This window comes from Staurois parvus, unplaced genomic scaffold (genome assembly GCF_062004578.1).
Source record: "Staurois parvus isolate SC_StPar_1 unplaced genomic scaffold, SC_StPar_1.0 ptg000086l, whole genome shotgun sequence".
NCBI lineage: Eukaryota > Metazoa > Chordata > Amphibia > Anura > Ranidae > Staurois > Staurois parvus.
Window position 1 is genome coordinate 12213576 of NW_028317882.1, and position 14184 is coordinate 12227759.

The 14184-nt window shown below is 40.1% G+C and overlaps 1 protein-coding gene across 2 annotated transcripts in view; it reads right to left on the reverse strand.

The window, feature by feature from the left end:
* SBNO2 (strawberry notch homolog 2) overlaps nt 1–14184 on the reverse strand; it is a 125941-nt gene that overhangs the window by 14453 nt on the left and 97304 nt on the right. For both annotated transcript variants that reach the window (XM_089670076.1, XM_089670077.1), the window contains 5 exons: nt 7614–7685; nt 5075–5218; nt 4836–4930; nt 4601–4693; nt 4394–4525 (listed from right to left, as the gene is read on the reverse strand). In XM_089670076.1, coding sequence (XP_089526202.1) covers nt 4394–4525; nt 4601–4693; nt 4836–4930; nt 5075–5218; nt 7614–7685 — 536 coding nt within the window. The remainder of the gene's footprint in view (nt 1–4393; nt 4526–4600; nt 4694–4835; nt 4931–5074; nt 5219–7613; nt 7686–14184) is intronic.

Consider the following 14184-nt stretch of genomic DNA (forward strand, 5'->3'; position numbering starts at 1 on the left):
TGTAGAATCGATCAGGAATAACACAAAGATGACGTAATTTCCTGCTCATTAAACAGATCTTTATCAAATGCGAATTCATTTTCTAACGATTTTCCATCTGTGGCCAGCTTTAAAACGTGAAGATTCTGCAGTTATAAGCAAGATCTAGAAATTTCAAAGCCCCTCTCATACCTGCTGTCCACCATACATACACCACCTGCCTAAGGGAAAAAAAAAACAAAAAACACAACTACCTAAAAGCCCTTTTCTAAATCAATGCTCACATGATGCTCTATTTCCCTGTATTATCTTCTATGTATAAGGAGGCAATGTCCTTCTTCAGATGCCCACATCGCTGCCTGAATGATGTGGGTACTTCATAATGGCTGACCAGTGAGGGAGACCCAGAACTCTGAGAACCCAGATGAGAATTTTAGCAGGGATGCCAGTGATAGAGGACCGCTGGGGGTATATTTACAGTGCTGGAATACCATCACCCTGTATGCCAAATTTTTGGCAATAAGGAACCTGGACTTAAGTAACATTTTGATTTAACAAAACCTACAAGAGGGGTGAGAGGTGGTTAGGTTTTGCTCATAGGTAGGCTTTAATGTCTAAGTAGTACCCAAAAAAATATATTTTGTCTTGTGATCTTTGTTTACACAGAGACACAATGCATAAAATAGGGACACAGTGCAGTAATGAGAAAAAACAGCTCAGCACAGCTTTTGCAGATCCTCCCCAAATGCGAGTTCTGGTTTCCCCCCTACAAAATGAAAGACACTATGCTACACAGCTTTAATGATATTACAGTGCCTTGAAACATTATTCATACCCCCTGAAATTTTCCACATTTTGTCATGTTACAACCAAAAACGTAAATGTATTTTATTGGGATTTTTTGTGATAGACCAACACAAAGTGGCACATAATTGTGAAGTGAAAGAAAAATGATAAATGGTTTTCAAAATTTTTTTTACAAATAAATATCTGAAAAGTGTGGCATGCATTTGTATTCAGCCCCCTTTACTCTGATACCCCTAACTAAAATCTAGTGGAACTAATTTCCTTTAGAAGTCACCTAATTAGTAAATAGAGTCCACCTATGTGTAATTTAATCTCAGTATAAATACAGCTGTTCTGTGAAGCCCTCAGAGGTTTGTTAGAGAAGATTAGTGAACAAACAGCATCATGAAGGCCAAAGAACACACCGGACAGGTCAGGGATAAAATTGTGGAGAAGTTTAAAGCAGGGTTAGGTTATAAAAAAAAAATCTTGCAAGCTTTGAACATCTCATGGAGCAGTGTTCAATCCATCATCAGAAAATGGAAAGAGTATGGCACAACTGAAAACCTACCAAGAAATGGCCATCCACCAAAACTGACAGGCCAGCAAGGACAACATTAATTAGAGAAGCAGCCAAGAGGCTCATGGTAACTCTGGAGGAGCTGCAGAGATCCACAGCTCAGGTGGGAGAATCTGTCCACAGGTCAACTATTAGTCGTGCACTCCACAAATCTGGCCTTCATGGAAGATTGGCAAGAAGAAACCATTCTTGAAAGAAAGCCATAAGAAGTCCCATTTGCAGTTTGTGGGGGAAGCCATGTGGGGGACACAGTAAACATACTAAAAGAAGGTGATCTGGTCAGATGAGACCAAAATTTAACTTTTTGCTCTAAAAGCAAAACGCTATGTGTGGAGGAAAACAAACACTGCACATAATTCTGAACACACCATCCCCACCATGAAACAAGGTGTTGACAGCATCATGTTGTGGGGATGCTTTTCTTCAGCAGGGACAGGGAAGCTGGTCAGAGGTGATGGGAAGATGGATGAAGCCAGACACAGGGCAATCTTAGAAGAAAATTTGTTAGGAGTCTGCAAGCATATTCATGTGTTAGAATGGTCCAGTCCAAGTCTAGACCTAAATCCAATTGGGAATCTGTAGCAAGACTTGAACATTGCTGTTCACATATCCTCTCCATCCATTCTGACAGAGCTTGAGCTATTTTGCAAAAAAGAGTGGGCAAACATTTCACTCTCTAGATGAGCAAAGCTGGTGGAGACATCCCCAAAAAGACGTGCAGCTGTAATTGCAGTGAAAGATGGTTGTACAAAGTATTGACTCAAGGGGGCTGAATACAAATGCACACCACACGTTTCAGATATTTGTAAAAAAAAATTTTGAAAACCATTCATCATTTTCCGTCAACTTTACAATTATGTGCCACTTTGTTTTGCTTTATCACATAAAATCCCAATAAAATAAATTTAAGTTTTTGGTTGTAACATGACAAAATGTGGAAAATTTCAAGGGGTATGAATTCAAGGCACTGTATGTCTATGGCTTTGTGCTGAGTTCTGATTGCTGGCACCTAAAATTTTTATAATGTTTATTATATTGTAAAGCGCTGAGCAAACTGTTGGCGCTATATAAATCCTGTATAATAATAATAATCAATGGGTGCTTTACCCTTTATATCAGAGGTAGGCAACCTTTAAGAGGTGGAGATCTAACGGAACAACATGGAGGAGATCAAAGATCACCGGGGTGGGCCTTTTTATTTATTTACAGAAAACTAAATTTACTGGGCATCCCTGGCCATGCGGGATCTACTGCATGGTAGGGGTTGGGGAAAGGTAAAAATAATTGCTAAGAGAATTCATGGAAAAAGTCGCTTATGCGTGACGGTCCATGCAATCGCCAAGGGTCGGATACGACTGAATGGATAGATAGATAGAAATTTACTAAGAAAACCTCACAAATAAGTATGGACCTATATTTCCTGCTGCCGCCACCACGAACCAAAGCATCGTGGCAGCAGCATGTTTACACCCCTGACTGCTGCCTCTGCAGGTAAAGGGGGAGTGGTTGGGAGGTGGTAAAACTGCTGCTCAGCCGAGGGGTTTTACTGTCCCCAACTACTAGTGTTAACAAGCCCTAATGCACAAACCACTTTAAAAAGTACCACCAAAATGACCCCTCTGCTCAGTGCAATTCACCCCCCACCTATATACCTCAAGATAGAGATCTCCCCTAACATCCCTTATCCTCTTTGCTAGCCTACTCTCTTAGTCCAGACTCCTTGTCCAGCAAAGACCAACCAGCTTTCCAACACTGACCACCCACCTAGTATAGACCTCTCTGTACAGACACCCCACTCCCCTTAACCCAGTTCAAATGCCTTAGCACAACAAACCCCCTCATCCCACCCTCAAAGGGAACAGAACAGAAGACACCCATCCATTCCCTGCACTCACTCACCAGATAACATACATTGTTTACATATTGTATACAGCTGGAGCAGCTCTGAGTGAGAAGTCCAGAGCAGGGGAAAAGACTTGCTTGCACTCAACTTCCTCGCTCACTGAATCAGCAGGTGTGGGGTCACTGGGCGTGCTGCGGCCATCTCACAGGTATTTATTTTATGTTACACAGTGCTAAAGAAACTTCGGCAGCCCCACTAAGCTCACGCCTTCTGCTCAGTGCAAGAGCAAGTCTCCTCCCCTGCTCCGTCCACTTCTCTCTCCTCTCTTGCTCCGCCCACTCATCTCTCTCCCCTTCTGCTTCGCCAGTTTGGCTGTCTCTTCCCCTGTTTTGCCAACTTGTCTCTCTCTTTCCCTTCTCAAGAGTTCTCTCCCTGCTCTGCCCAGCTTTTCTTCACTACTCTGACTATGCCACTGGAGAGTGCAGATCATGATTCACCTGGCCATGATCGACGGGTTGCCAACCCCGGCTTTATACAATACATTAAAAAACTTGCAAGAAAAATGTTTTCAAATTTCCATTTAAAATGCACTGTGTATGCATGGACTTTTATTGGCAGTATAACACTGCAAAAATAATGGTGTGCAGCAACCAATAGCAATGAATTATTAATCTTTCTGCAAAGAGGATACACAAATTTAATTTTGTGGATACTGTACACTAGCAAATTTTGTTTGTATGTAGACAATCCAAAGAATTCTTAATTTTAAGTGTAACTAAAGGCAAAGCTTTTTGTTTGGTAATTCAAGATAGAGTAAGGGACAGTTATAACTCTCGTCATTTTTTTTTTTTGCCATCAGTGTCACTTCACTTCCTGTCCCATAGCCAAAACAGGAAATGAAGGGAAATGACTCAAAAGTGAGTATCCTCTTTCACTTTTGATAATAGTACTTGGTAATGGACAAATAAAGAGGGTGAATCTCCCTAACAGGAACAATGAAGTCAATACAAAAAAAAGTAACAGGTGTTACTCCGCTCTATCCAAAACTGAAAAAAAAAAATAATCACACTAAAAAATGTTGCCTTTAATTACACTTTAAACTATCCAAGTCCAACACAAACTCTGAAAAAACCTAATGCAGACACCTGACAAACTGATTTACACAAACAGGTAATGGTTGGATATTATCAACCTCTGAAACCCACCTTGTAGTATTTATTCCGCAAGCTATCAAAGGTTTCTGGATGGCTCTGTTTCCCTATGTTTGGTTTATACAGGTTGTAGAACTTCCCATGTCTATGCTCAGCCAGAACTGCTGAGTACATTTCACCACGAACCTGGACAGAAAAATAATACATGAAGAAAAAAAAAATAAACGCACAAAAATAAGCCAGCATTGCTATATTGCACACCTTGTAGGACAAGTAGAAGCCTTCCTCTGCTTCTTGAAGCTGCAAGGATTTTTCCAGTGCTTTTTCCCAATTCAAACCTCGGTCCACACTGATCTGTAATGAAAAGAGTGAGATATATAGGGATTTCCTCATGTCTGGAAAGAAAGATATATTACACAGCGCTCAAGGAAGAAGTTGAAAAAAGTTAATTAAGTCATGGCAGACCGAGTATCAATGATTTATCTAGAAAACGTACTTTGTAAAACACAACTTGTCCATCTTGTGGATGCCCAGGGGTCAGGAAAGTTTCTTTACTCTCTTGATATATTTCGTCTACTCCAGGTGCTAAATCTGGGTAATTGGAAATTACAACTAAGATTATTGAAACCATCTATAATGCTACTGCACAACAGGTTCAGAGATAAGTACAGCATACTTTCATAATAATTGGTCATAGCTTGCTCTGACCCCCTTGCATGAAAGCATCAGTCTTACCTAGGATACCCATGTCATATTTTCCATCCTTCTTGTCCTTTTCAATGAGATAATCAAATGTGTCAGTAAAAAACTGAAACAGGCTGTTTTGTTTGTGAACTTCTAGGCCCAGCATCCGGTTTAAAAACTTTGTCACTGAACACTCTGCAAAAAACAAGTATGGAAACAGAATAAAGGTCAAAATAGGCCAGAATACAAGGCAAAGTAATATTCACTAACTTCACATGAAGAATGAATCATCTTACATGCCTATCTAGAACATAAGGCTAGGTATATATGCAAAATTCTTTCATAAATACTTACTAAATTTATCAGTTTGCAACAATAATTTCCATCAATCGGGTACATATCTTGGACCTGACTGGAGGTAGTTTAACTCCTTCCCATTGGGCCTATTGTAATATGACAGCTGGACGAGATCCCTATTATCCTGAGAGGACACCATACGACATCCTCCCAGGATAGAGCCACGATCCAGCGTGATCTGTCACCGGCTGTGTCCGATGACTAATCACTACACCAGCCTGTTGCCAGTGACATGTGACCAATCACAGCAGATCACATGACAGTTGTAAACAATGAATGGATTCCTTTCATGCCATTCATTGCTTACAACGGTGTTGCTAACTGTGATTGGTCACATGGTACAGACAGGGCCAATCACAGCTAATCTGTACCATGCGATCAGTTTAATTCAGCAAAAATGGTTGTTTATCTTAGTGAAATCCACTGATATAAGCAATCAATGTGTAAAAAAAAAATCCTGATCACTTGCCCAGAGTAGTACAATGTTACTATGGTAACAACTGTATTCCTCTGGTCACAGGAGTAAAAAACATTTATATTTATTTTTTTTACATACTGTCTCCAGTCAGTGTCCCTGATCACCCGCCACAGCAGTTATATGATGATGCTGTACTGCATTGGTGACAGTATGTAAAAACAAAACAAAAAAAAAATTATTTTTTTTCTTTTTCTAATGTCTTAATCTTCCATAAAAGTATGACAAAAAATTACAACTTCAAAAAACTCGCCATGCCTCTTACTAAATATCTCAGATAGCCTACTATTCCGATTTTCAGACATATACCATTAGTTTGTGGGCTCTATAAAACTTTCCAATAGACTTAATAACAAACACTGATTTGGGTTATTTACGAGGTGCCCTTACAAAAACAAAAAACATCACCCCCCACAGTAGGGTCCTCTGCCCCCCTTTACATCACCCCCAACTGCAGTGTCCCATACTCCCAATGCAGTGTCCTCTGCCTCCTTTACATCACCCCCCTTCTTCCACAGTAGTGTCCTGTACCCCCAACGTTTTCACATCACCCCCCCCACCACACACTGTAGTGTCCCCTGCCCCCTCCTCCACAGTAGTGTCCTGTACCCCCTCCTCCAAAGCAGTATCCTCTGCCCCCTCATACCACATCCCCCCTGCCACTGTCATATCCTCTGTCCCCTTCACATCAACGCCCCACTGCTTAGTGTCCTCCACCCTGCCACACTGCAGTGTCCTCTGCTTCCCCATCCCCCAAAGCAGTGTCCTATGTCCTTTTCCCATCAGAATCACCCCCTCCCACTGTAGTTTCATCTGCCCCCCCAGAGCCTCCTGTCCCCCCCCCCCCACAGTGTCTCCTCTGCCCTCCCCCCACAATGTCTCTTCTGCCCCCCCCCCCTTCACATCTCACACACACACACAGGTAGCGCTTCCTACCTGCCAGCATGTGAAGGGCAGGGCTGAGATCAGAAGACAATACAGTGCTGGGTGGAAAGCAGGACCGGGGCTACCGGAGTTAAAAAAAAAAAAAAAAAAAAAAAAAAAAAAAAAACAGGATGGCGATTAGTTGCTAGGACAGCCTAGCAACCAATCACTGAGCAGCTACCACCCTGCCCTCCATCCAGCACTATGCTGCCTCCTGCTCTCGCTGCTGGTAACATGAGAGCGGCCGAGGCTAGCGGGGAGGCAGAGACACTGTCATGATCGACCTGTCGACTCCACGCAGTCGATCACAATCTACAGCTTGCCAACCCCGATGTAAAGGAAAAGCCAAAATGGTAGCTGAAAACATACAGCAAATTTTCCTCAACTTTTGGAACAAAATCATGAACTCCACCTCATCTCCATGGTTGCTCTTAAAACAGAAGTATGGTCAAAGCTTTTTTGTTGTACTTCTCTTGAGGGTCATAAAAGTATGTTTACTTTGTTCTCTTGTGGTCTAGAGTCAGCTGATGGGGCAAAGCCACATGTCACAATCACTGCTCTTCACTCAGAACAGCCAAGAGCTGAGCGATTATCAGCCATGTGATTGCTCAGTTGGAGGTGGTGGGGTACAGCTGCAGTGTCACACAGATGCTGCAGCATGGAAGGGAGTATGTATGGGTTTCTTTTTTTTAACAATTCCATACTTCCCCTTTAATCTTCTTTGAGCACCGCACTTTACTGTAAGAAATGGTACATTGTAATATCACAAATATTCTACTCATATCTATGCATCAATTCCAAGAAACCTGATGGTCAATGAGATTGGATATTGACCTTTATCAACAACGACATTGTACTTTGTCTCTCTACAGCAAATTCCAACAGAAAGCAGACCCTGCTTCATATCTAGAAGGAAAAAAAAACAGACATAATGACACATGAATAATAAACATAGAAAACTGCAGACACATAACCAGATGAGGTGTACTAGTGGAGCTTCTGGTTAACTCAGCACACACAGAAAAGTGTTACGGAATGTTAGGCTTTTTTTTGGGGGGGGGGGGGGGGGGGGAGAACAAAAAAAAAAAAAAAAAAATCACAATAAAGTCAAGACACAGGAGGACAGCCAAGTCAAAAGCCAGTGTCCAAAGCGCCAGCAACCATAAATTCACTTTAGTTGGCCTGGCAGGAAAATGAAACCTAACTGGTTGCTATGAATTACCTTCACTCCATAGGTCAGCACTGTTCTGTGCTCTACTTGTTTGTATGATATAAAAAAAAAAAAAATCGAAATATAAAATAGTCTTACCCTACCTAACCTTTTAGCCCAAAAGAAAGCCTACTGATCACGGTATGTGTATGCACTGTCTACTGTCTGCTCTGCAATAATTTAGGAAAGAGAGGAAACTGTCAAGTGCAAGTATATACAGAGCTAGAGGACTGTCCTATAACTCTTCCCTCCAATCCATGCCAGTAATTGTATTGTGAAAGAATCACGGTCAGCTTTGTACAGGGTCTATAAAGCAATAAATATTCTGTGACTGTAAAATATCTTTAAATGAACATACTAGCATAGAAAAAATTAAAATATCTTACCTCTATAAGGCACTTTACATTAATGAAGGTACATCAAACAAGCATTATATTAAAAAGGAAATCAAAAACAGAGCAAAGTAAAATTCATCTATTTTCCATTGCTTTCAGTTGAGCGTAAAAAATTATAAACAGCTTCCAGCTGCAAAAAGTATGTTATTTAAAAAGTGTACAATGCTGACTGATCCAGGACTGAATGGATTCCCAGAAAATATGCAAGACAGTCAAACCAAGATTCGATTATGACTATTAAATATACTGAAATGTTAATTTTAATTTGTTTAAATTAACTACTATGTTGGTGTTTTAAATGTGCAACAACTATATACTGTATTTTGTTTTGGATTTGCATTTAGTAAGATGGTGTGCTGTACTGTAAATTCCATTGTTACCAACCATTATAAGTTACACGAAGCATAGCACAGTCTGCATGTAGTGAATTTAGTGTGACTACTCAAATAATAATCAACTGTGTTGGAAAACATCTTGATGGAAAACAGACTATGACAGAGTTTTCAGAAAGCATGTAAATATATTGAGACTAATACACTTTGCATGTTTGTGTGCATTTTAGACGCATCTTCAGTGTACTTCCTAACTTGTATTTGAAATCAAAGTTCAGCGTTTGCCTCACAGTATGGCTCAATATGCACAAAAGGAATTTTGAATTCATTTTAAAATCCTCAAAAAAATCTGTAAACACAACTTTTCATATTCCTGATGTGTGCCTGCTGTACCATGTATGTACTTGTATGAAAAAGTATCCTGTTCTCTTTGTATTGCTTCTTTGCGTGAAATCCCTCATGTTCCTGCCAGTCCCTCTGCTTTCCTATTAAAAATTACCACGCTAAGCAAGAGAAACACTGTGGTGAGTTCTCCATCTATGCTGGGAACTCAGCCTGCCCTCTCCTCCAATGATCAGACTTGTCCTGAACCCCCCCCCCCCCCCCGCCCTGCCAACGCGCACACACAGCCTTTCACTGGGAAGATCAGAGTAATGCTGTTTCTCCTCCCCCAGCTCTAATGCAGCTGAGAATTGAGGGTATGTGATCCCTAATTAAAAAAAAAAAAAAAAAGTATTTATATATTTTTTATTTATCTATAAGCAAATGTTTACTTTTCATTTCTATTGTAAACTGAATGGGCTATTTCACAAGGTGAGGGTTTATAATCACTTTAAATGGAATCTACTGAGGGACACAGGAAAGTCCCTAATCATTTAGTTATACTGTTGCCTACAGGAGCATTGGACATTGGCAAAAAAAAATATAAACCAGCCTAGAATTAACTCTCCCACTATTTTTGCAGCAAAGCAATACTTCAATCATGATCATAAATACAAAGGAGCAAAGACCTGTATCCCCTACAGACTCCAAGAAAAGGATTTTACAGCAAGTACAAAAATTCTATTGTCTTCCTTGTCCGTGAGGACCGAGGAAATCCTTAACATCTGTGATGTCCAAAAGTAGTATTATTGCGAGGGACGGAAGAACAATCTCTTTGTTGAGGTAAAAGGCAGAAATTACCCTAGGGAAGAAGGAAGTTCTGGCCCATAAGTATACTGTAACTAAACCATCACCTTGTAAAACAACGCATTTAGTTTAAAATGGAAATGAAAAGCAAAACGGAAGGAATGGCAGAACACCAGGTATTTCACACAAAGGAAGCAATACAAAGAGAACAGGATACTTTTTCATACAAGTACATGGTAAAGCAGCCATGTATCAGGAATATGAATGTTGCGCTTACATATTCTTTAACAACCATACTGTCCCTATGTGAAAGACAAAAGTGTTTCTTGAAGGGTAAGGCCACTAGTTCAGTCACTGACTTCAGGTGAGAGTAGAGCGAGAAATGTCTGTAATGGGTTTAAACAGCAGTTTCTGAAGAACAAAGGGAACCAGATTCAGATACCAGAGTCACTGGGGAATGGATGGGGGGAGCTATATAGAAAAACCCTTGTACAAAAAGTCTAAATTAAAGAGTGAGGGGCCAACGATCTCTGAAACAAAATGGAAAGGGCAGAAACCTAATCCTAGATAGTACTGACAGCCAGGTTCAGATCCAGACCAGTGGCAGGAAGGTGATAAAACCAACAGACCAAACAGTCATGACATGCATGCTGCTGATTCAATCCATCATCCGAAAACGGAAAGAGTATGGCACAACTGCAAACCTACAAAGACATGGCCATCCACCTAAACTGACAAGCTGGGCAAGGAGAGCATTAATCAGAGAAGCAGCCAAGCAACTCTGGAGAAGCTGTAGAGATCCACAGCTCAGGTGGAAGAATCTATCCACAGGACAACAATTAGCTGTACACTCCACAAATCTGGCCTTCATGGAAGAGTGGCAAGAAGAAAGCCATTGTTGAAAGACAGCCATAAAAAGTCCCATTTGCAGCTTGTGAGAAGCCATGCGGGGGACACAGAAAATATGTGGAAGAAGGGGCTCTGGTCAGATGAGACCAAAATTGAATTTTTGCTCTAAAAGAAAAACACTATGTGTGGTGGAAAAAAAGCCCAGACCTAAATCCAATTGAGAATCTGTGGCAAGACTTGGAAATTGCTGTTCACAGATGCACTTCATCCAATCTGACAGAGCTTGAGCTTTTTTGCAAAGAAGAATGGGCAAAAATTTTACTCTCTAGATGTGCAAAGCTGGTAGAGACATACGTAAAAAGACTTGCAGCTGTAATTGCAGCGAAAGGTGAGTCTACAAAGTATTGACTCAAGGGGGCTGAATAGAAATGCATGCCACACTTTTCAGATACTTATTTATAAAAAATTTTGAAAACCATTTATCATTTTCCTTACACTTCACAATTATGCGCCACTCTGTGTTGACCATCACATAAAATACATTTACGTTTTTTTGTTGTAACATGACAAAATGTGGAAAATTGCAAGGGGTATGAATACTTTTTCAAGGCACTGTAAAAGTTAACAGGTGTTTAGGGGGAGCAAACAACTTGTGGCTTGGAAGCCTCTGTTGAGGCTGCAGGCAAATCATATAAAGAATATGCTGTAGATGCACAGGAGAACACTTTTGGCCACTGCAATCAAAGTCAGCAAGTAACGGACTGATTTGACACATAATAATCTTGCATGAACGCAAATAAAAACACAGCTGAGAGGGGTCCAGTCACAACTGATGAAATCAAAGAGGAGTCCAAAGACAGTACAGACTTCTAAGAGTAGAGGATTAAATGATTCTGGAGGCTACAGCGGAACATCCCAGGTCTAGAATCAGAAATCGATCATAAGGTGGTAAGTTAAAATACAGACTCAGGGTAAGTGGCAAGGCCAAACCCAGACAGCTGCTGGCAGGTGAAAGTCAGACAGCCAGAGGTGATGAAAGTCATTGTAGGGGGGCAGCAGGAATAGATCAAAGTTCAAAGTTTTGATTTGCTCTGCGCACGCAGGAGCAACAGTGGGAAAATGATTCCGCAAAGCTGTATGGCAAGAAAGAAAGCGAGAGCATGTGTGACACTCCACCCAGTGAGAACGTCAGCTCTCAGTCCCACAGTGTTAACCCCTGCTGTGGCAAAACCAGCAGAAACAGGGAATGAAGTTGCCCAACAACCCAAGTACTTAGCTCACAGTGTGCTAGTTATAAGCCCATATCTTTACTAAACATTGATACAAAATTGTATGGTAAGGTATTAGCAACTAGATTGAAGGAGCTGATACACCTGGATCAGGTAGGATTCATCAACAGGAGAGAAAGAAGAGACAATGGCCTGGGATTATTGCTCCTCTTACAAAGAGAGAGAAACAGCCAACAATATTCCTGTCGATTGACGCTGAAAAGGAGTTTGATAGGGTCGACTGAGGATTCATGTTTGATACGTTAGAGGCCTTGGGCCTAAAATGTTAAAATGGATAAAAAGGGCTCTAAATGGTCTGTCAGCACTGGTTAAGGTCAAAGGATCCCTCTCTCAGTTTTTTAAAAATGTATGGTACTAGACAAGGATGTCCACTCTCTCCTTTGTTGTTATTTATCTATGAAACCTGTCCTTTTAAGGGTAAGAAAGTGTGTTGATATAGCTGGAATAAAGATAGGGGAAGTGGAGCATAAGGTAGCCGCATATGCAGACGATATGTTATTCTATACTGTAAATCCTAGATAACGTTGCCTAATTAAATGAGACTTTTAAAACAGTATGGCGAGCTATCAAATTTGAAAATAAACCCCGGAAAGTCAGAGATTTTAAACATCAATATCTCAAAGCTAGAGAAGTTGAGCTTACAAAAAGATTTTGCATTTACTTGGATGGAAAAGGAAATAGGCTACCTGGGAATAAAATTAACTCCTTCAATAAAAGGCCTATACCAGGCAAATTATATTCCATTAATAAATGAAATAAAGGATGAGCTGGGGAGACTTGCAAAGGGAGGAGCCTCCTGGATAGGTCGTATAAACCTGGTAAAGATGGTGATAGTATCAAAAATCCTGTATAAGTTTCATATGCTCCCAGTGCATCTATCAGGGTCTTTATTTGGAATAATAAAGAAGATGATGCTCGGGTTCATATGGGCAAATATGAAACCGAGATTTAATTATGAGGTTTTGTGTAGGAGAAAAGGGAATGGGGGTTTGGGTTTGCCTTATTTGATTTTAGGAAATATTATTTAGTGGTAATATTATCACGAATAGTGGATTGGACATATAATGCACAAGCAAAAGGTTGGGTAAATATGGAAGGGTTTTTGAGTAAGGCACAGTTAGGGAAGATTGTTTGGATACCAAATAAATTCCGTATATTGGATGTGAATATTAGTCCACTGGCAAAGAAAGTTTTAAGTGGGATATAATTTATAAACAAAAGGGATGGAAATATAATTCAGTATTGACCACCTTAGTGGGGTATTTTCCCCCCAGGGAAGGACAATATTTCCGGGAAATGGATTAAAGATAAAAATGCACATTTGAAAGATATATTAAATAAAGGGAAATTGCATGCTTTTTAAGATTTAAAGAAAAACGATTTAATTGTCACATTAGATGAGTGGCGGTATTTTCAATTAGGTTATTTTGTTTCAAGGTTCCCACAACCACTGAGAATGCCAGACGATCTGTATCCATTAGAAAAATTGTTGAACCTAAATATAGTTCCAAAACAAGTCACCTCTAAGATCTATAAGATTCTCATAGATATGGAAGGAGCTGATCCTCCCTTGTTCTTGGAAAAATGGGAAAAGGAGCTTGGAACAGAATTGAATGAGCAACAAAAAAATTAAATATTTAAATTATCACATGAGGTAATGAATATGAGCACAGTTGAAATTAAATACAAATGTTTGGCGAGATGGTATATTACACCGAGTGTGGCACATAAGCAACAAGTAGATGTTTCACCTTTATGTTGGAGAGGATGTGGGAATAAGGAAACAATGGCACATATATGGTGGGATTGTCCAAAAATAAAGGACTACTGGAAAGAAATAATCCAATATATTCAGGAAATATATGGGATCACCATACAGAAAGACCCGTGGATGCGTTTATTTTATAATTTCGAGCCTACAGTGAAACTGCATAAAAACAGTGTATTATATCATTTAATCAGTGTGGCTTAGGGCTTGATTCCCAAGTTCTGGCAAGCTCCGAAGCCATTAAGAATAAATGACTGGATAAATAGAGCTAAAAATATCTATAGGATAGAAAAGTTATATCGTATAGAGGAGGATAAAATAGAAAAATTCAGGAAAACGTGGAGTATTTGGTTAGACTTTAAAACATCTAAAAGATATCCGGAACAGGTATGGAGTTTAGGGGGAAAAGTTTAGAGAGAGAGTTCGACAGAGTA